Source organism: Antennarius striatus, chromosome 19, assembly GCF_040054535.1.
Source record: "Antennarius striatus isolate MH-2024 chromosome 19, ASM4005453v1, whole genome shotgun sequence".
Lineage (NCBI taxonomy): Eukaryota > Metazoa > Chordata > Actinopteri > Lophiiformes > Antennariidae > Antennarius > Antennarius striatus.
In genome coordinates this window covers 11,135,132-11,155,063 of record NC_090794.1, presented here as the reverse complement: position 1 = coordinate 11,155,063, position 19,932 = coordinate 11,135,132, and the positions used below count along the sequence as shown (strand labels likewise).

The 19,932-nt window shown below is 39.9% G+C and overlaps 1 protein-coding gene across 2 annotated transcripts; it reads right to left on the bottom strand.

The window, feature by feature from the left end:
- Positions 1 to 1,466: 1,466 nt before the first annotated feature.
- On the bottom strand, positions 1,467 to 19,454 carry coq8aa (coenzyme Q8A, genome duplicate a). 2 transcript variants are annotated; one of them, XM_068341850.1, is made up of 17 exons: positions 19,227 to 19,454; positions 14,318 to 14,416; positions 13,790 to 13,872; positions 13,445 to 13,704; positions 13,159 to 13,354; positions 12,990 to 13,056; positions 9,264 to 9,338; positions 8,284 to 8,412; positions 6,771 to 6,856; positions 6,504 to 6,644; positions 6,307 to 6,388; positions 5,604 to 5,697; positions 4,902 to 5,043; positions 3,934 to 4,041; positions 3,758 to 3,823; positions 3,469 to 3,555; positions 1,467 to 3,240 (listed from the first exon to the last, which is right to left on the bottom strand). In XM_068341850.1, the coding sequence occupies exons 2-17, from the start codon at positions 14,409 to 14,411 to the stop codon at positions 2,941 to 2,943; spliced, it is 2,010 nt and encodes a 669-aa protein (XP_068197951.1). In that variant the 5' UTR covers positions 14,412 to 14,416; positions 19,227 to 19,454; the 3' UTR covers positions 1,467 to 2,940. The 2 variants fall into 2 exon arrangements, with proteins under 2 accessions (XP_068197951.1, XP_068197952.1); XM_068341851.1 differs by having other exon boundaries at positions 9,273 to 9,338; positions 19,227 to 19,453.
- Positions 19,455 to 19,932: the final 478 nt, after the last annotated feature.

Here is a 19,932-nt window from a genome sequence, read left to right as displayed (position 1 = left end):
TGGGTGTGTAAGGAATTGTGACGTGAACTTTTCACTTGAAACACCATATCAATGGTAGTTAATGGCTTCTTGTCAAAAAATGATTTGACGGTTACATTACAGTATTTCTTTAAAAAGTCCCTGTGGTTGCCCTGAGAACAACTCTTCTGCAAAGATTGACATATAATGTATGACTTTATACATTTTAATCTAATTATACCACTGTTCAAGAAAACTCTGAAATGGTCTCATAGGAACACGAGGTTGCTATGGTTGAAACATTGTGGAGGAAAAACTGGAGGCTTTAGCAGTTTTCAGATGTTCTTTGCTGCAGTTAAAACAAAAAATAATTTTTGAATTGGACTCCAGTTGTCCAGCCAAAATTTTGAATTCCATTTTTCTATCAGAATTCTGGTCATTTATCCTAGTTATAAGTAGCAGAAAGAAAAGCAGGTTAAACTGTTCTCCAGCCAGTTGACACACGCCGGTTCATGGTTGTTTCTTTATGGAGTTTATTCAATTTAGTAGAAAGGATAAGGAGAATATTACCTTAGTAGCACACACAAACTGCATAAATTCAGTTTCCATGATAATAATGAAATTAGTGTATTAAACATCTACATGGACAGGCTGGAGGTGAGGTAAGAGATCCAAATTATTCCAGAGAAAACTGGTCAAATAAACACTTCTTTAACCAGTATGACCCTAGAATGTTTGCCTTAAAAAGAATGCACCCAGACTTCCTGAGTTACCTCTCACCAAATAAGGATTGTCCGGGCTTGCTTTGTGCCCAGACTACTAGGTGCACATCACCCGCCTGATACTCAAACTATCCTGTCCACAGTGTAAACACTCAAAGCTGGATTGTTTCCATCTCAAGCTCAGAAAAACGCAACGTCAAAACAAAGTCAGGATGTAAGACAGCAACGACACTGGTGAGAACAGATTCAGACTGGAATAAATTAATGGGAATGTCATGAAAATGTATGAACCCTCTGCCAACTTGATTCGGTAAGAGCTTTAAACTGTTAAATGCTGTTGATAATTCAGTTTTTCCTGCTGTTGCTTACAGGAAATTGTCCAACAAAAAGGATGAAAGATGAATGAAAAGTCATCATTTCAGTTTACAAATATTGAAGGCTGAAAGCTGATACTGAAAAATAATCTGGTCAAATTTGGATTGTGTTATATTTGAGGATCCCTTTGTTTTGGTAGAATCACAATAGCGCCTCCTGCATGACATTAAAGGGAATAACACTCAACACTGAATCACAGGAGATTCCAAGCACAGATAACTGGTTTCCCAGTCAAGGTGATTCATGGGAAAAGAGGGATGAAGTCTGCTGGAACCTACATGAGGTCTGTAATGATTTATTTGCCTTGATATGCAGGTATCCTACCTTGTAGACGGCCTCTATTACCTCTTAACTTTAAAAACCATTGTGAGGAATTTTGACTACTAAAAAAAAAAAACCACATGGAGCCACTTCACAATTATAGATCACACGTTTAATCTTTCCTTATCTTCATTCACAACATTGATAAAATAATCAATTACACTAGAAAATTTAGGCCATGCTTTCACTGAGTTTTAATATGAAATAGAAAGTCAGCATTTCTAGCTACAACCTTCCGCTGGAAACTACAGGCACCTTTCTTTTTTTTTTGTAGCTTCACTCCAGACACCACTGCAAATGTGTTCACTCTGCAGGTAACTTTCACAGCCATACAGCAGCCAGTTGATGGAGGATTTCACACCTCAGAAGGCGTGGTGAGATTACCGACTGAGAGGCGATGGCAGCCCGCGAGCTGGAGCTTGTGCAGTATCAGGATGAGCTTCCTCCATGTTGGTGGTTCATTAACATTCACGGCAAAGTTTGGGCCCATTGCTGATCACGTAATTCAGCCCTCATACTCTAAAAGTTCATATTTGTAATTCTATTTGCTCTCAAAATGCCCTTATAACAGTTGAAAGAAAAATCATGCTTTGATTTAGAAAAACAAAAAAGGTATGGAAATGAAATTCTAAGCAATAAAGATAATATTTTTGATATTAATCCACTGGAATTCTGCTAAATCAGACCCATGTTGAGACTATTTGAATATAAATCAACAGATGGGACATGAAGAATAAAATTGTACAGCAGAGGCTCCACAAAATTAATTCTCCAAACATAAAATGACTAAAACATAAATCCAAGAGGTTAATAAAGGTTCTGCTCAGATCTCTTGCCCCAAAACACCAGAAACTATAAACTGCAATTTCACCCAGGATGGTTCCACTGATAAACAGATCATCTAATGTGTAAATACTGAAAAATTCCAGTTTGTCCCATTTTGTCCCAACAACAATTTCCACTGACCTTGATTGTTTGAAAACCAAATAACTCTTTTTACAAATATTACCCAATAAAGACAGCTACATTTATTTCTCTACATTTAGACCAAGCCTAATTATTATTTCTTCTTCTTTTCCTAAGCCTTATTATTATTTATACGCAGACAATCTGATTTTATGCAAGAGAGGAATATTTTTGACCCAGATGTGTTGGTCCTGGTCATACATTGTAGTAACCTAAATATTTTGTGATATGTGGTTTTAAAAAAAAAAGATTCAGTTGTCTTCCAAGACTTCAGGCGTGGGATTTTTAGACCTCCTCTTTGCCCATCTCCTCAGCGCGATGATAGGGTCTGGCATTAGAGCTCACTGATTTCATTGCTTCCCTAACTATGAATCAGTGGCTTTAAATATGTAAAAATACCTTTCAAAAACTCATGGAAGTGCGCTGTCCAAAATGGGAATGACAAGCTGGTGCTCGATGACCAGTTAAAGGTGAGTAACAAAGCCTCTGCTCTTCAGTCTTGGTTCTTCATGCACCACCCCCAACCTCACTGTCAATGCCCACTTTGCAGTTGGCCCCAGGATCTGTCCATCAAATCTCCTGACGCTCTGGGATTGGTTTACGCTGAATAACTCGACGGTGGCGTGCGGCCTTCCCAGTATTTCTGATATGCTGTTTGGAACATATCCTTACACTGCAGCTTTGCATTCAATCGGGAGCAGATGAGGAAGGAGCCGCCCATCTTACGATGGAGCGAGTATGTCTCCTCTGGCGGTGGGGTGAGCCGGTGTTTTAGCATCACGGGGATGAGGTTGTGGATTCTCTCAGTAGTGGACTGGGAGCCAAATTCAAAGGAGTCGATGGAGGCGAAGGCTTCACCAAGTATCATCACTGCATCCACATGGGCGTTTTCCATGGCCTGGAGGGGAACAGGTGCCGCATATTTCTTTACTTTTATTCTCACGGCATTATCAAAAATCTGAATTTGAGACACCGACAACTTTTATGTGAACTCTGCACCTTCACTAATCATCAAACTACTTCCATATTTATATTCCACATCTCGTCATGGATGCCAATATTGCTTTATTTAAAACCCCTGACGTTCTGTGACTGTCACCACACAGACAGATCAAGAGACATTTACCTTCGACTCATACCCAGTCAGGAACTTCATGTCAATGGATTTCTTCAAAACTCCCTCTCTGTTGCCCTCAGCTGCTGAACGGATGACCTACAATACATGTTTAATAAAACCACGACACAAGTTTGATAAAACCACTTAAAGGCCCTTTAAAGACCTCAGACATGTTTTAATATGCAAGAGGACATCTTACTTTGGCTGTAATTGGGCTATTTCATAATGGTGATGAGGCAATTGTAATTAAATCTAACATTTATCATTATTACAGATGAATGGATATGAAGAATCTCACCTCAATGTAGAGATCGGTGAAACTCTTATCAAACTCTCTAGTGGCCCCAAAGTCCAGCAGCGACACCTAAACATAAAAGGTTTTATCTGATATGATCCAACCACCACATCTCAATTCATGTTGTGCCACAAAAGAAGTAATTCCAGCAATAGTATTTAGCCTGCAGATAGACTCACCCTGTGTGTCTGTGGATCGTAGAAGAAGTTGGACCAGTTGGGGTCGGTCTGCATGAACCTGAACTCAAACAGCTCCCTGAGGCACAGGATCAAGATGTTGTAACAGATCTGAGATATAATAGACAAAGATCCAAAGTTATTGACTGATATAAAAATACAGTCACAATCCCCTCAAAGTACCAACACACCAACTTCCTTAAATACTCTACAATGTCACATGACAGACTACATTGGCTGCAGCTGCAGTGGTGGGCCAATCACAATGTCTCAAATCTGGTAACAAGAACTATGATTGGCCATGGGCAAAACTAAAAGTAGTTTTCTATATCTGGTTACAAAAAAGGCTTTCATGCTGGTTTTACTTGACTATTTCAGTTTTACCTGAAATGTACAGTAATCCCTCATGTATCAACACACATGACTTCATCTTATCGCAGATTTTTAGGAAGCTTGTGATGCCGTACGCGCCTTCTATTGGCTGATGGTATCTGGAAGTGCGCTCAGTTCCGTGAGTCTCAGACTTACGTGAGACACAAAAGTGCTTTAAACAGTCGATAAGAGTGTGGGAAAAGGTAATACAGATAGAAAGTGATTTAATATCTGTATGGGGAGGGTCATACACATTTAAATTACTGTAAATAAGAAGATAGTTCATCGCTGTATTATGGAATTTGTTATTCGCATGTGGTTCCTGGAACACATTAACCGCAACGAATGAGGGCACACTGTATTGAAAAAAACAGGACTATTAGAAAATCTGAAATTATACACATTTGTGTTCACAGAATCACTCAGTCATGTTTTCAGTAACAGCATATCAGCATAATCATCAAATCTGTAAGCATTTATTGAATTTGTTCTTCATCTCTAAACACATCAACTACTGCACCAGATGCATGCATCCATTAGTCAACTATCTAACTAGCAATCAATAGTTTGATCGATGCCCTCATTTAAAGCTTTGTAACCTCGTTTTTCAGGTCCTGTGTGAGGCCCTCAGCCTGGTCCAGGGGAAAACCAGCAACAAGCTCTGTGGTCAGGACATGTTTGCTGCTCAGCTCGTCGACCACCTCCGGGACATAGAAGAATGGATGGTCCTTCAGAAGCTCTCTGGATCAGACAGACGAGAAGACACAGATCCACTTAATAACAGGATCAGTAACCAGCTAGTTCATCCAGAAGGGTTCATTTATATCTAGTTTACTGGTAGCAGTGTTAGGAATTATACCAGCAGAGGGCAGCAAAACACTATTGAAACATTTAGTCTGATGAACAAAGATGGAGAAACCCTATGATCATAGTGTTAACAAAGTAGTCGTCTGTAATGTGTGCACTATGGATTTTAGACCAAAAAAAACCTCATGTGCTACTTTTTGTTCTAAATATCATGTTGGTAAGAACTTTCAGACGGAGACAGCAACTGACAGTTTTAAAAGGTACACAGCAGTTTTACTCAACTCATCTAACTAATCAAAAACATGATGATGTCTATGAAGTTACCACATTCAACCTAACCTTAACCAAGTTAAATCTACTGCTTAGGTCAATCTGAAGCCACCCAAGATACATATAAATTGTATAAATTATAACAATGAAATGCAAAAGTTCAATGTCAAGCTTCATTGGGTGAAGACTTTCTGGATAAATACATGTCAACACACAGGACTCACCTGAATTTCCGTGCACACTGTGCTTCTCTGACATAGTCACACTCTAGTGTCAACTCCTTTCTCATTACATCTATTAGGTGCTCTGGAAAAAGGCCTAAAGACACACACAAAAATGAAAAGCTGTAAAACAATCATCACATGGCAATACAATTGTATGCAGAAAGATTTAGTAACAAAAATCTAACCAGTAAAATGGGAATGAAAGCCTGAAATCTAAAGTGTCTGTACACCAGAAACATTTCTGTATCTATTCATGTTTGGCCAGATTCATCTGATAAATGCAGTAAAGACTAAAGGTCATTCAATACTATGAATTGCATGAGCTTTATTAAGAAAAACATTGACATCTATATTTTGAGGGAGAAACATGCAGACATTCTGGTGAGTACGTGAAAGTTTCTTACAGCTGGTGTAGGAATTCCTGTTTTGTGAGACCAAAGTGACTTTTGACCACCAAATTCTTTTCACTTCATCCTTAATTTTTAGGGGATTTAAGCAGCAGATAAAGTAAAAAGTCTCCCCAGGCATATCCAGGACAGATGGACAGATAACGCCTCCAGCCATGACTGTCGCTGACGTGGGCTCTTACTAATATCCCACATTGTTGGAGGTGAGGACAGAGATGTTTGCTGCAGATGTGCAGTGGATGAACTATAAGATGAGCTGGTGTTGGCAGATATGTCTGACTTTCTTGAAGGTTTACCTTCAGGCAGAGCGTTGCTAATGCTCAGCACCGTCATCAAGTTGTTCACGTCACTGTTGATACTCTGAGCCACACCGGGGTACTGATGACAAATAGAAAGCAAGAAAAAGAAATGTTTCTTTCAATTTGCTCTGATCAGAAAACAGAGCAAAGAAACACAAACTTTACTTATATTTAAATAACGCATAAACCCTTACCTGTATTTTCATGGCCACATCTCTGCCGTCCTTCATCTTCGCCAAGTGGACTTGGCCGATGGACGCCGCTGCAAACGGACGCTCCTCAAAGGATTCCAGCTCGTCTCTCCAGTTAGGTCCCAAGTCACTGTTCAATGCTTTCTGCAGACAGAAACAAACAAATCAGATTTAAGAATCTCGTCAACTTACAGTGAAGTTGAAATGTAAAACTATCAGACTGAACAGAAACTGATTCCACTGCCAGTTAATTTGAAGAAAGAGCCTTACTGTCATTTGTTTGATGGGCATGAAGTCAGCGCTCTGTCTTACGCGCTCAAAGATCTTCGCGAGTTGAGGGTTGATGAATGCATCATCTGAAACAGACAATGTCATTACAATAAACAGCTGATAGTGCTTGGCAGCCATGATGACATTCCATGTGACTTTTCTGAAGACACAAGGAATCACCACATATTACTTTATTATTGGTTCTAAAATGGCTTCAAGCTCCTAAAGGATAACAATATTTTGGATTGGAGCTAAAGGCAACAAAGGCTGGACACACAATCAGGCGGTCAGAGCAGCATTCCTGCCATAACAGAATAAATGTCAGCAGCCGGCAAAGACCAAGGCAGAGCTTTTATCCTCCGGATTTACTTGACTCTGGTTCTGCATTAATGGTCTAAGTCAACTGATTATATAATAATACAGAATGTCTTTTCATATGATCTTCATTCTTTTTGGGAAGAGCAGCGACACTGTTTGTTTCTGTGTACAGAAAACTACTCGGACCGATCTGCCCATGATTTACAAATTAAATTGTCACATTATCAGACATAAAAAAACTGTTCCTGTTCTGCAAATAAACACAAAAGTACACAAGGTCAATCCAATGAGATGAAAAGCATTCTAATAAACACCGCCTGTTTACAGTTTACCGTTACATGTTATGAATGCCAAAGGGCAAAGGTCACCTGCCAAGGTGAGATGGAGATAAAAATAATTATGTGTTGAGTGCAGTTAAAAACTGGCTGTACCGTCTCCGTCCTGGGTTGTTTACTGCAGGCCAGTCTTGTATATCTATGCAAAATAACACAACAACGTACACTAATTCTCAGAGCCCGCTCTGCCTGTATCACTGTGTCAGTGTGCAGTCATAGGTCAATGCTTCAGTCACCATACTGTCAGAGTACAGAAAAAGCATCCAGCTATATCGGTCCTGAGTCTGTTCATAAGTCACAAATGACAGCTGCATGCTGGGAGATCTGGATTGGACTCCTGGTCACGGTTGGTTTTAAACACTTGTGTAAGGATGTAGACATGAGGTTAGAAACGTGGACTAGTTTCCTCAAAGCCTAACCCACTGACAATATCTACAGAACAGAACATACTATGATTCAGAGCTAAACCGAAAAAGACAACAGATTAAAGTAAAACCATCACAAAACGTCTTTTCAGAGGCGGCAAACTTATTCAAACTCAAACTGCACAGGGAGAAAGAAAACACATCCACTAAAAACATCCTTACAGTTAAAATTCAAGGGACCCCTCCCCATTGTAGTGTGTGGGGGACCATGAGGGTGGGTTTTCCAGCATGCCTTCAAGTAGAAATTGGTCACTGCTGTACACAGAAAGTGACCAATTTCTACTGGTTTTGTTTTTCTCTTTAATTTGACCTTGAGATTAGGAAGCAATATAAATCCTAAATAAGGATGATTTAGTGATATTCTATTTTTAAAATGAGACTAAACTATCAGTTGTTCTATCTCTATCATAAGCCCTTTATTGTTTTCGCGCTCACCTTGAATGCTGAGCATCTGCCCAAGTTTCAGAGCCGCTCCTCTGACCTTACAAAGGGTTCTGACGATGCGTTCAGCGTTGGCCTCTGACATGAAGGGGCTCGAGTCCAGAACACCTTTCTTATTTTCATCTGCAAAAGCACAACACAGATAAAAAACGTCTTAGCCAGTGATCAATCCGTCATGACTGTTTAATAAACAGCTTTATATATAATAAAAATATGTGTTTAAGAATGCAGGCCAGGTGTCTGTGTATATATGTGTCAGTAGGTCATCAGGTAGAGTGCTTTAGTACGTCTGAAGCTGGCTTTAACATAGATTTACCACACACACACACACTTACAGGGGCATTCAGAACTAACCTGGTAGGATTAACACACACCAAATGGTTATAGAGGTCCCAGTGTGACAGATTTACGTTTGTACACTGTTTCAGATTAACTGTTTAAGGGTGATTAGGCTCAGGGCGATGAGCAGGATTGTCTGTTTACAGTAGGTGGCAGACTGAGGAGAAAGCTGGTCCAAGCATGCTCTGCAGACAGCATGTAATAACATGCAGTGAGGATGGGTACTGAAAAAGATGTTAGGTTTGATATGTTGCTATTCAACAGCACAGCAGTTGCAAAATCCCTCTTAAAATAAGCCAGATAAACACATACCTGTCCTTAAAGGCATTAAATTAGATTTTGTCAGTTTATTACAAAGGTAAATGACCAGAACTACAAATGAAAAATCAAAAACGGTCCTCCCTTTCTGATTCAGATTTAAAATATTCAGTTAACCAGATGAAAAAAAAACCATAGTAAATGTCAGCTGGTGCTTAAACTATTCATGGAAATAGTTCTAAGTAACATAACTAACACAACTTCTAACAGAGCAGTGCTTCAACCACGGTGGATTTTTTCACTATGAACTATTCATTTAAGCTCCTGTATGTGTAAAATTGGCTGTTTTTAAGAAAGATAAGCAAAAGGCGGATTACTTGTTGCACCATTGTGGCGAATGCTCTTCTTCGCAACTTCAGCCAGAGCTCCGATACCCAATCCTACTGCCAGACCTAATGGAAACACAGACAGAAGAAAAACACACTAATGCACATGGACTGGCTTAACAAACTCTGCAGCTGTGGTTTGTGTCAGTGGTTGACAGCAGCCAGAACACACACATGCTGAGGAGAAAGGAGGTGGGAACAATACCAGATGGACAAATCTACACTGAACAACACATCCAACTTGAAGGAAGAGGTGGAAAGGGTTAAGCGCTATCAATTACGTGGGTGTTCACCATGACAGCAGACGGTCAGGTCTACTGTGTGCAGCCTACCCTGTGGAATTTTAACTATGCTGTATCAATAAATTATTTTCATTGGTTGAAGAAGCTTAGAAAATGACCAGTAAACTTTGGAGATACTGATGTAAGATTTCTGCTTTCTTCTGTGTTGTACGTCACACTACTCAACATTGTAGAATGTCATGGTGAATTGTGTCCATGCTGCCCCTCCTGATTTTAGGTAATGCTGCTCCATCATCATCAGTGATGCGGACTCTATCGGTCCGTCGTGGTGAAGAAGAACCTGAGCCGAAAGGCAAAGCTCTCGATTTACCGGTCGATCTACAGTACGTTCCTGCCCTCACCTATGGTCACGAGCTGTGGGTCATGACCGAAAGAATGAGATCCCAGATACAAGCGGCAAAAATGGGTTTCCTCCGCAGGGTGTCCGGGCTCTCCCTTAGAGATAGGGTGAGGAGTTCGGTCATCCGGGAGGGACTCAGAGTCGAGCCACTGCTCCTCCGAATAGAGAGGAGCCAGATGAGGTGGCTCGGGCATCTGGTCAGGATGCCTCCTGGACGCCTCCCTGGTGAGGTGTTGCAGGCAGGTCCTACCGGGAGGAGGCCCCGGGGACGACCCAGGACACGCTGGAGAGACTATGTCTCCCGGCTGGCCTGGGAACGCCTTGGGATTCTCCCGGAGGAGCTAGACGAAGTGGCTAGGGAGAGGGAAGTCTGGGCTTCCCTGCTTAAGCTGCTGCCCCCACGACCCGACCCCGGATAAGCGGAAGAGAATGGATGGATGGATGGATGGTCCATCATTCCTCTCTGAAATCTTTCAGGAACTGCATAAAACAATGGTTATATACGTGTCCAAAACATTTTTTCATCCATAAAGGAGCCTTTAGATTACAGACTTTTTTCAATGAGAGACCTATCTAATATAGAAATGTTATCACAGAACATGAAAGTTGTAAAATAGCTAAACAATACAACACAAATAGGCTCACCAGATATATACAATCAGAGAGGTGTGCGGTGCCGCTATACGCCATTCTTTTCATTCTGTACATGCAGTCACACACATTAATGGAACCTTCACCAAACACCTGTCAGAATATTTCACCATTGTTCACTGATGTTTGTGTCTATAATTAAACTGACAGTATAGTCCACTGACCGTCTAAGCAGTGAACAATGACAGATCTACAGCAGCTGCACTCAAAACAACACATGGAGATTCAACCAATCATTTAATCATATTAACAATAAAGCTAATGGGTATTTTAGGAGAGGAAAGATTAGGCAAGCCTGCAGAGTTTGAGAGTGCAAGCCTGGTCTCCACCTTATATAACTCGACATTACATAATCGTTTACTCAGCCGTCTCTGATATAGACAAATTGGGGCACAGTGTGCTTCAGCACCTCACGTTCAAGAAGACTGAGTATTTCTTTATCGGTTAAAAACATGTTGTCACCTGTCAGTGGAGACACATTTGTATTGAGGGAAGACTGACTCATAGCGCAACCTTGTGTAACTGTAAACACAGTGATGGTTCCCTTTTTCGTTTCCTTGTCTTCTGCTTCAGAGGGGATTTAAAATGCCCTGCAGAAGTCAAGGTAACCATTCTCCTGATGTTGATGAGTGTATATATGATTATATGATCTCAATGTGTGTAACTCCAAGCCTGAGAGAGATCAGCATTTCCTGCAGCCACACTGAGTGACAAAGACTTTTCCAGACCAAGCACAAGTGTCTGCCAATCATTTGAGACAGACATGCTTAAACACCGGCGACTGAGCACTGATAACAAAATCTCCGGTTTGTATTCAGAGCCAGAAAACATCAAATACAGTCCTGAATCCTGTCAATCCTCGGCTAAACCTTTTAACGTAGTGATATGCACAGCTACAACTCAGCCGCTGAGAAAAAAATAATCACTTTGGCTGATAAGACGCAGCCAACAGATTCCTAGTTTCACAAGGCCCGTTTCCTGGCTTCATTCATTTACAGTACCTTGCTGTGGTCGTGTACTTTCAGTGACCTTTACATATTATGTTGACTTATGTAGTGTATTTGCTGTTTTGTGGTTTGTTTTTGTCAACCTACTCAGGAATACAGATGTAAATGAGGTGCAAGCTAACTAGCAATTATTTTTAATTGTGCAAACATGCTGGAAATACAAACAATATTTAGAAACTAGACATGGCTTTTCAGCATCCTGTCTTCTATTTATTATCTCTACTTGTAACCTTCTATAAAGATGAAATAAGTTGTCAACAAAATGTGCAGAAGGGAGAAGGACAGACTGAGGACACATTCCCCCCCCCCCGACACCTTCTAAATATTACCACTGTCAACATGCTGAATCACCCTGGCTCTACCTCCTGTGTCTCATTGCAGCCTGCATAATCCAGGTTTCTTTGCCAGAGTTGCATGCATTTGTGTTGGTAACCCAGTCGCATTTATGACAGCCTCTGTTCTGGATCCACGTTTGTACACAATTTACATTCCAACTCGCATTTTGCACGTCTTGTTTGTCTTTCCAGCTCTGAGCCACCTGTTGAAGGATCAGTCATCGGTGTGAAGTGAAGCTGCTGACTGACGGCTTCTGAAAGGTGACGTTCAGCGACACCTGATGCTTGTGAGATTTCGTCTTGCTTACGTGAACATTTTAGCATTAGAAAAACTGGAATTGGAATTGTGTAACTAATAGGCAGAGAAGAGAAGCAACGGAAAAAGATTAACACATATTTCCATAACACAACTTATGTGCTGGAAAACACTTTAAAGTATCGGACTATCAAGGAGTGTTTCTTTTGGACAGGAACAAAGGTCCATTAATGAGGGCTAGCAACAGCATGCTTGACCTATTTTCTTGAGTGTTTGCTCAAGTACAACCCAACTGCAGATTGGACATAGGACTTGACTCATGTTAGTTACATTCCCGTGTGTTGTTTCTCTTTTTTCCTCTTAGTGCTGTTCCATTTATTGGTTTCCATATCTGTACATCCTGTGCCATACACTCAAAGGTGTTGTTCTGACATTTAACGCTATTCACACTTTGATTAGGTCATGCAGTAACATACAAGCAACAGGTGCCCTGAACCTGGTGACCCCAGCTTATAGAAGAGTTGGTACTATTAGACTGAGGATTACCTTGTGAAGTGTCCTGGATGTTAGCAACTCAATATTGTGCCACATTTTGAGCAAAAGTCTGGAAAAGTGTTTAAGCTTTGTCGCAAACCGTAAAGAAGTCACATGTGTAACTCCTGATAGAATGAGTCTTTATTTTACTGTAGAATTGCACAGACAAAACCTTTGTGTATCCATAAAAAGTGGATCTGCAGACTTGCACGCAGACACGTACCGACAGATACAGTCAGCCACTGAGTCAGTCGAGAATCACACGGAGCAACACAAAATTGTGTAACTGTACCTCCAAAGTTGGCCAATCTGCCAAGTCGGGTCACTGGCACTTTCCTCTCTCTGGCCCTCTCACTCAGCTGAAAAAGCAGAAAATAGATAATTTTATCAAAAATATCAAGTTTTGAAAAGAAAGCCACACGTTTGAATGCATCAAAGAGGTGGTGTGGAAGAGACGTTACCATCTGCTTGTGTGGTTTCATCTCGGCCCTCTTGCTTTGTCTTGCCTTCTCAATGTCTTCAGCTGTCAGCCCGCCGACCGTGGACTGGTCCTGATGATAGCTCCTGAGCTGTCTGACCTGACTCTGACAGTATAGCTGTCTCCACAAATGTGTGTTCACACCGTGTTTGTAGAGATGCTGATTTCTAATAAAATGCCTGCAACATCAAAAAAAAAGAAAAAAAAAGTGATGACATCTGCCCTCTCAAACCTTTCCAGGTTGATAATGAGTAAGACTCGATATATACCTGGCATGTTGGTGGTATGATCTGGTGTGTCCACCAAACTGTTTGCTGGGATCTTTGTATCCCTCAAACAACGACTGTTTCCCATTGTTTTGGCTCACTCCTGGGCCCACTGAGCTGTCATGACCCCCTGCATCTTCACTACTTCCTGTGTGTTCCACTTTAAAATCCACATCTTCCCCCATGAACTCTGAGGCCGCCTCGTCCTGAGGAAAGTCAAACTCTGACTCCCATGAAGAGGTCTGTTGCTGGCCAGTCATCTCCTGAACATACACAATAAAATAATTTTAAAAAAATACTTCCTGTCATTTTGACTTAGAAGGTAGCCTACCTTCTAAGCTGGCTCACCTGCACTTTCATGACAGCAGCAGAGATGCCCTGCTCAGCAGCTGATTGGACACTTTGGACCGCAGCACCAACTCCTTGGAGTCCTGGGATACAGATAACAATGACATTATTTGCTTTATTGGCATGTCAGTGAACAGTAAAACACAGAAAAATCATAAATATTTCAACTCATTAAAAATCCATGAAACTTCAGATATCCAAACTCACCATGGTTGAAAAACTGATTCAATTTTACAATTTAAGTTCTTTAATGATCAAGTCACTGAGCTGGAAAAACAGTGTCAGCATTTCTGTCAACATTAGCTTTCAATAGCTAATGTTTCAATCATTATTTTTTATTTACAGCAGCATTGCTATTGATTTTTCAGCTGTTTCTATGTATTAGCAATTTTGCTAACATTAACTTATATTTTCAGTTAATGAGCAATGCCATCCACAATGTAGCCTTTTACCACAGGGGTCAAAAAAATTGCTTTTCAATTTATGTATTTTGCAGACGTAGGAACTTGAGAGGTTTGAAGAACTTACCTGCTCCACTGCGCAGGGTGCTGCCCTGGGTCTCTATGATTGCCTGGCTCAACTTCCCCAAGCCTCGCATCAGTAGCATCATATCGCCAGCCATGACGACTAGAGACAGAGGGAGAACAAAGCGTCTCAGTCATAAAACAGAAGCAAACAGAAGGAGGCAAAAAGTAGAGACAGAGGAACTCTATCAACGCTGACTCTGCTGCCAAGCAGAAACATACAAACTTACAGCTGTCACATATTCAGATGACTATAATACTTTGTCTAAAAATACTGGCGACCTGCAATCCCTGTGTAAGCATACCACAAGCACACACAAGAAAAGAAGAGGGGAATACCATGCATGTGTGCTCTAAAAGCAATGAGCACATGATCCAGTACGGGATCTGGAAATGTCACTGGAAACAAGACGGAAGGATTTATGGGTGTGAATCCTGGAGGGTGAAATTGAATGACCTAACCTTAAAACACATTGCTGACTATGCACATTGAAACAATACCAATAACTATAATACGCAATACTTCATGGGGTATTTGAAAGCTGGCGTACGAGTTGAACCAGTCACCAAGCTGAAGTGACTTGATGTTAATGTTGACTTGATGCTGCACAGCATTAATAATTCATTTACACAGCACAAAAATCTCAACTTTTCAAGTCAGATATGAGTTACTTTCCTATATGGCTCTGGATCAAATAGAATTTACCACCAGCATTTATGCATACATTTGCTTGTGCAAACATAAATAGTTCAGAAAGCTAGAAATGGATGTAAGAGTCAAATAATAATAATAATAATAATAATAATAATTCAGGAAGGGCTGTTTTAATGATTCTTGAAATGCTGACACTGATCTAAAACTTATTTCTTTTGTGCACAGAAGACTGCCGGAGGACAGAGTCAAGACGTTTTGCTGACCTTTGTCTGTTTCTGCAAGTGAACACATAAAAGCTTACATTTTGTCCAGTACAAGTGTTACTGTAGAATCACACTTTATCTCCTTTCCTTGTGCTACTGACAGGGCTGAGATTATTTTCTTCAACACCACTATCTAAATATTAGTTTCCTTTTCAAGAATATTGTGTATCAAGTGGTAACCTTTCACTAAGATGTGATAATACTTGGGATTACTGTACACCTTCATACCCAATCACAACAAAAATAAGAGTTACTTTCATTCTTCTCATTTCTCCAAGAGTTTCTGCATTCCTCTTAGTAGAAATCCGGTGTGTGTGTGTGTGTGTGTGTGTGTGTGTGTGTGTGTGTGTGTGTGTGTGTGTGTGTGTGTGTGTGTGTGTGTGTGTGTGTGTGTGTGTGTGTGTGTGTGTGTGTGTGTGTGTGTGTGTGTGTGTGTTACAGGTGGTGTTTGCGGATGTGACAATATACTTCAACACAGCTCAGCTAGTAATGGTGCCACTGGAAAAAGCTGAAAGAGTCTGAACAATAAGTGACCGCTGCTACACAAACAGAGACAGCAGGTCGATTATCAGCCTTCAGTGTTGTGTTTTCAGTACATGTAAGAAAATATAGGTCACAGACCAAAATCCAAACTGTGTTTTTGTTTGGCTCTTTCTTAAACATCTCACAGATCAGAAAATCAGTAGACAAATTTTCAGGGTTCTCGTGGTATAAGGTTTAAACTTTTCTCCATTTAAAGCCAATGTCATTGTGACATAATTTGATTTTATTAGCTTTCAGAAATGCTTTTTACTGTTCTTATCAGTTCTTCTGTAAACATTCTTATGCTATAAATGGTCTATTACCCAATTTCCTCTAGGATTAATAAAGTATATATCTATTTCCCCAGAGGTCTTTAAAACTTGGCCTATCCCAAATGTCCTTTATGAGGTGATGAAAATAAGACAGTAATAATATATGAGTCAACTCTGCTTTTATTGCAGTAATGAGTCCAGTGAATGATGGGGACAAGAGGGGAGACATTCGTCACTTTCCTCGTCTCCAATGTCAACTTGACCAGTGTTAATCAATGGACTCTTTGCACAGCAGTTTGTTTTTGAACGGTTATTGGTTGTGAAACTTCCCAATATTACTGCTAACTTGTGTCTCCCAGCAAAAAATAGGCAGTAATAGTACAAAGTATGATAGTAGTTTCTTTCCATTCTGTTATAATAGATAAAGACTTCCACATTTTGATGTAAATTCACAGATAATTTACAGATTTCACTGACAACACTGTCCTGGCTCTTCTGACATTTTTAGTCAGGACTTGGGTGTGTTTGCCTTCTAGATCATATCAATAGGTTTTGTACAAACGATATTATTCCCTGGTTAAAAGGTGCCATACAACCTATTAGTATAAAGGTCTGTAAACAGTGAGGCTTCAGCATATACTGTAGACTTCTGTAATACTGGTTTAGAGTATGCTGTGAATTAATATAGGGAAGTACTGAGATAAAGAAATCTACCAACAAAAGCTGCACGCATCATGGAACACACGAAAGAACACACACACAACAAAAACATACTTGAAACTTTTTTAAATCAGTGGGCATTCTGCAAAATTCAGTTGAAAACATCAGGTTATTGTAATCCCTTTTGCAGGTTTTGATACAAATGGGAAAAGCAACTGTTAATTGCAAAATATAATCTATTGAGCAACTTCCTATTTGTCAGTGTGGGTCGTGTTTCCTCAGTGGTTCTATCCAAGCTGTTGTCTACCTCTGCCTCAAGGCTATCAAGGTAAGAGGAGACGACAATATGTGCATCTAAAAATCTGAATAAAAATTAAACTACACTATGATTAACGTGCTCCTGTAAAATAAATAAAAAGCTAAAATTTAGATTTTTCAAACAAAACCTGCACATATTTACACAAAGTTTTGTGTAGTTTATACACACACACACACACACACACACACACACACACACACACACACACACACAAGCCCCTGTTTCTCCCTCTGCTCTGATGTGGTTCCTTCTCAGGCGGATGAGTCACTGCTCTGAACAGCCAGGAATTACTGAGTGTGCATCTATACTTGACGGCTGTTTGCTATACCGCTCTGGTTTAGACCACTGAACCTGAGCCAAAGGAGACGTTACCGTTTTGACAAAAGCAACTTCTCCACTACTAACAAGGCATACGTGAGCAAAACCACGAATGAGTCTGAATCTGTTCAATTGTGTTTATTTTTTAATGTCTCCTTCGTTTTAATAGCTGATCTGTTTTAGCAGTTCCGCTAAACAAAAAAAGGTTCTATTGAAAAAAGGAAAATTATCAATAATCTTAACTAGAATAGTACTGAATGTTATGATGTGAGGCAGGAATACGAGATGGCAAATGTCCAATCCTATAATTCGCAGGACATTAAAAAACTATTATTTTTATTTTAACCAGTAAAATGAGCTCATAGCATGAAAAGTTAATCACTGTGACTCATCTGTGACTATGAATAAACAATGAAAGTACAACACTGTTATAATCAGATTAGATCATTTCCAATTAATTACATTGCGGTCTGCTACTTTGGACTGACAGTAAAGATGAATTTTCTAGGTCCATGGCTGTAAAAGGACTTGGCTTTAAGTAAATGAAATGTGGAAAATGGGAAACTTATTAAAAAACTGCAACAAAGACATATTGGTGAGTTTTGTTAGTGTCAAGAAGCTTAAATCATTTATTCATATGTATTTATTACATACACTCAAAATTGTTGCACAGAAATAACACTATATACATGAAATAATATCTAAATTATCGTTAAGAGATTTGATGCTTAACAATCCCACAAAGAAAAACACCAGTGCACACTTCTGGAAAAGAAAATGAAAAAACAATGTATTTATAGGTATGATTTTATTTTATGATTTACCATTGTATGCATTTTCTGTGTGAAAAGTACTGTATTGTTTATTATGGGATGGGTTTTTATTTGTTTTTGGGGTTTTTTATCAGAACACAGCTGTTTGCTGTCTGAAAGGTTTTATAGCCTGCTGTAATGATGCTGACCCATTCATTCATGATTCATTCCCACAACTGGTCAAGAAACAAAAACTTTCTGTCAGTCAATCTGACCATACGTAAATTGTTGCTTGAATCAAGATTTTTTTTTTTAGTTTTGAAGCATGTGCTGAATGAATTATGTGGTTAAAAAATGACCTCGTTGTTTATTTCCACTATACATTTTGCTCCAGCTCGGAAGTAACCCTTCCCACTATATTCTGCCCCCAACAGGTACATTAAATATAGACATAGACCTTCATCCTTCAGGTACAATATGTACAGCAAATACAGGCCAGACACTCAGCAAGTAAGTCAACAAATCATGAACACAAGAGCAAACTAATGTCCCATTGGTGAAACTGTGAGGATGTCATATTAAAAAAAAAGCTTCAATCAAGGGAAATAAGTCCAAATTAACTTTAGATCAGCTGGACAGGACTGTTAATGCAAAAATAAATCACAGTATATTGTTTTCATAATGTTTGCAGTCCCACGAGAAAAAAACACACTAATTTCCTGTAAAAACGGTGAAACAATATTAAAAATGAATATATTTTCAGTTTGTAAAAGTACTTTTACATGTAATGTAATGTCAATAGAATAACTCCACGATGTTCAAATCCGATTATTGACATTAGCTTCCTCTTGGGTGTGTTGGTACGCGTGCTACGTTTTTAATTGTAAATCATTAAAATTATTTTATACAAACTTTACCTGAGGCCAAATGAAGGCAGATTTAGTTTTAAATTTAAAAAAAAAAGACAATAATATATTTTTAAAAAAATCACTGCTGCGTTGTCAGTAAAGTTCTGAGGAGCAGCCTCTGACGTCACGTCGCTGCAGATTTGTTTGCGTTGAATGAGCAACACGTAACCCAACAGGGAACTATTTTACCATGCGTATTCATAAAATAATGCATGCTATCGTTTGAAGCATTTAAGATACTCACCTGCAGCCCTCGCCTGGGTTTAGTCGTCCAACTCTGTCCAACAAGGTCAATGTCGAGTACAGCTGATCCCTAATTGTTGAGTCAATGCATAAAGGAAGGCTCGCAGGAAGTTCCTCTCTGACGGGACACTTTATTAACAGAATTAAACGTAAATCGTATGCGATTTATTCACCCTCAGCTATGACAACGTTTAATCCTGTTGCCTCTCTCTCTCTCCCCGCCACGAGGTCAGCCTTTATTTATCAGCTCCGTGAAGCAGCCAGAGCCCTATGTTGACGCAACCCACCCACTTCCGACCCTCACCGTTCTTCAGCACACTAAGCCAAGTGTGTGAGCGATAAACATGCGCAACACCTTGCTGTAAGTGTTATACATATATATGTAAATATCTTATTGAATAGTTTTCGCGCTTATTTATGTGGTTTCAATGACTTTCACATCACTTTCTATGACTTTCAGTTTCTCCGCACTGAAACATAGCGATTTTTACCTAATGTGACCTCGTTCCACCATTTAGGAGGAGCCAGCGATTCCTCCACCCAGACCTCCGTCAGCGCTGCTTGACTGCACTCTGATTATACATGTCTCTGGTGTTTTACCTTCCCGCCCGCCCTCCGCTAGCTCCTATTGGTCTGTATTGTTTCTTGACAGTGGGTGGTGCCTGAGAGGCGGCTTCTCATTGGTTCTTCACACGAGAAAAACAAAC

Excerpts from the sequence above, each read along its gene's own strand:
- coq8aa (XM_068341850.1), bottom strand. The coding sequence starts at position 14,411 with ATGGCTGGCGATATGATGCTACTGATGCGAGGCTTGGGGAAGTTGAGC. Across the intron at positions 13,873-14,317 it reads CACCCTGCGCAGTGGAGCAG|GACTCCAAGGAGTTGGTGCT; the intron begins GTAAGTTCTTCA and ends TCTGTATCCCAG. Across the intron at positions 6,645-6,770 it reads TGCCCATCAAACAAATGACA|AAAGCATTGAACAGTGACTT; the intron begins GTAAGGCTCTTT and ends TTCTGTCTGCAG.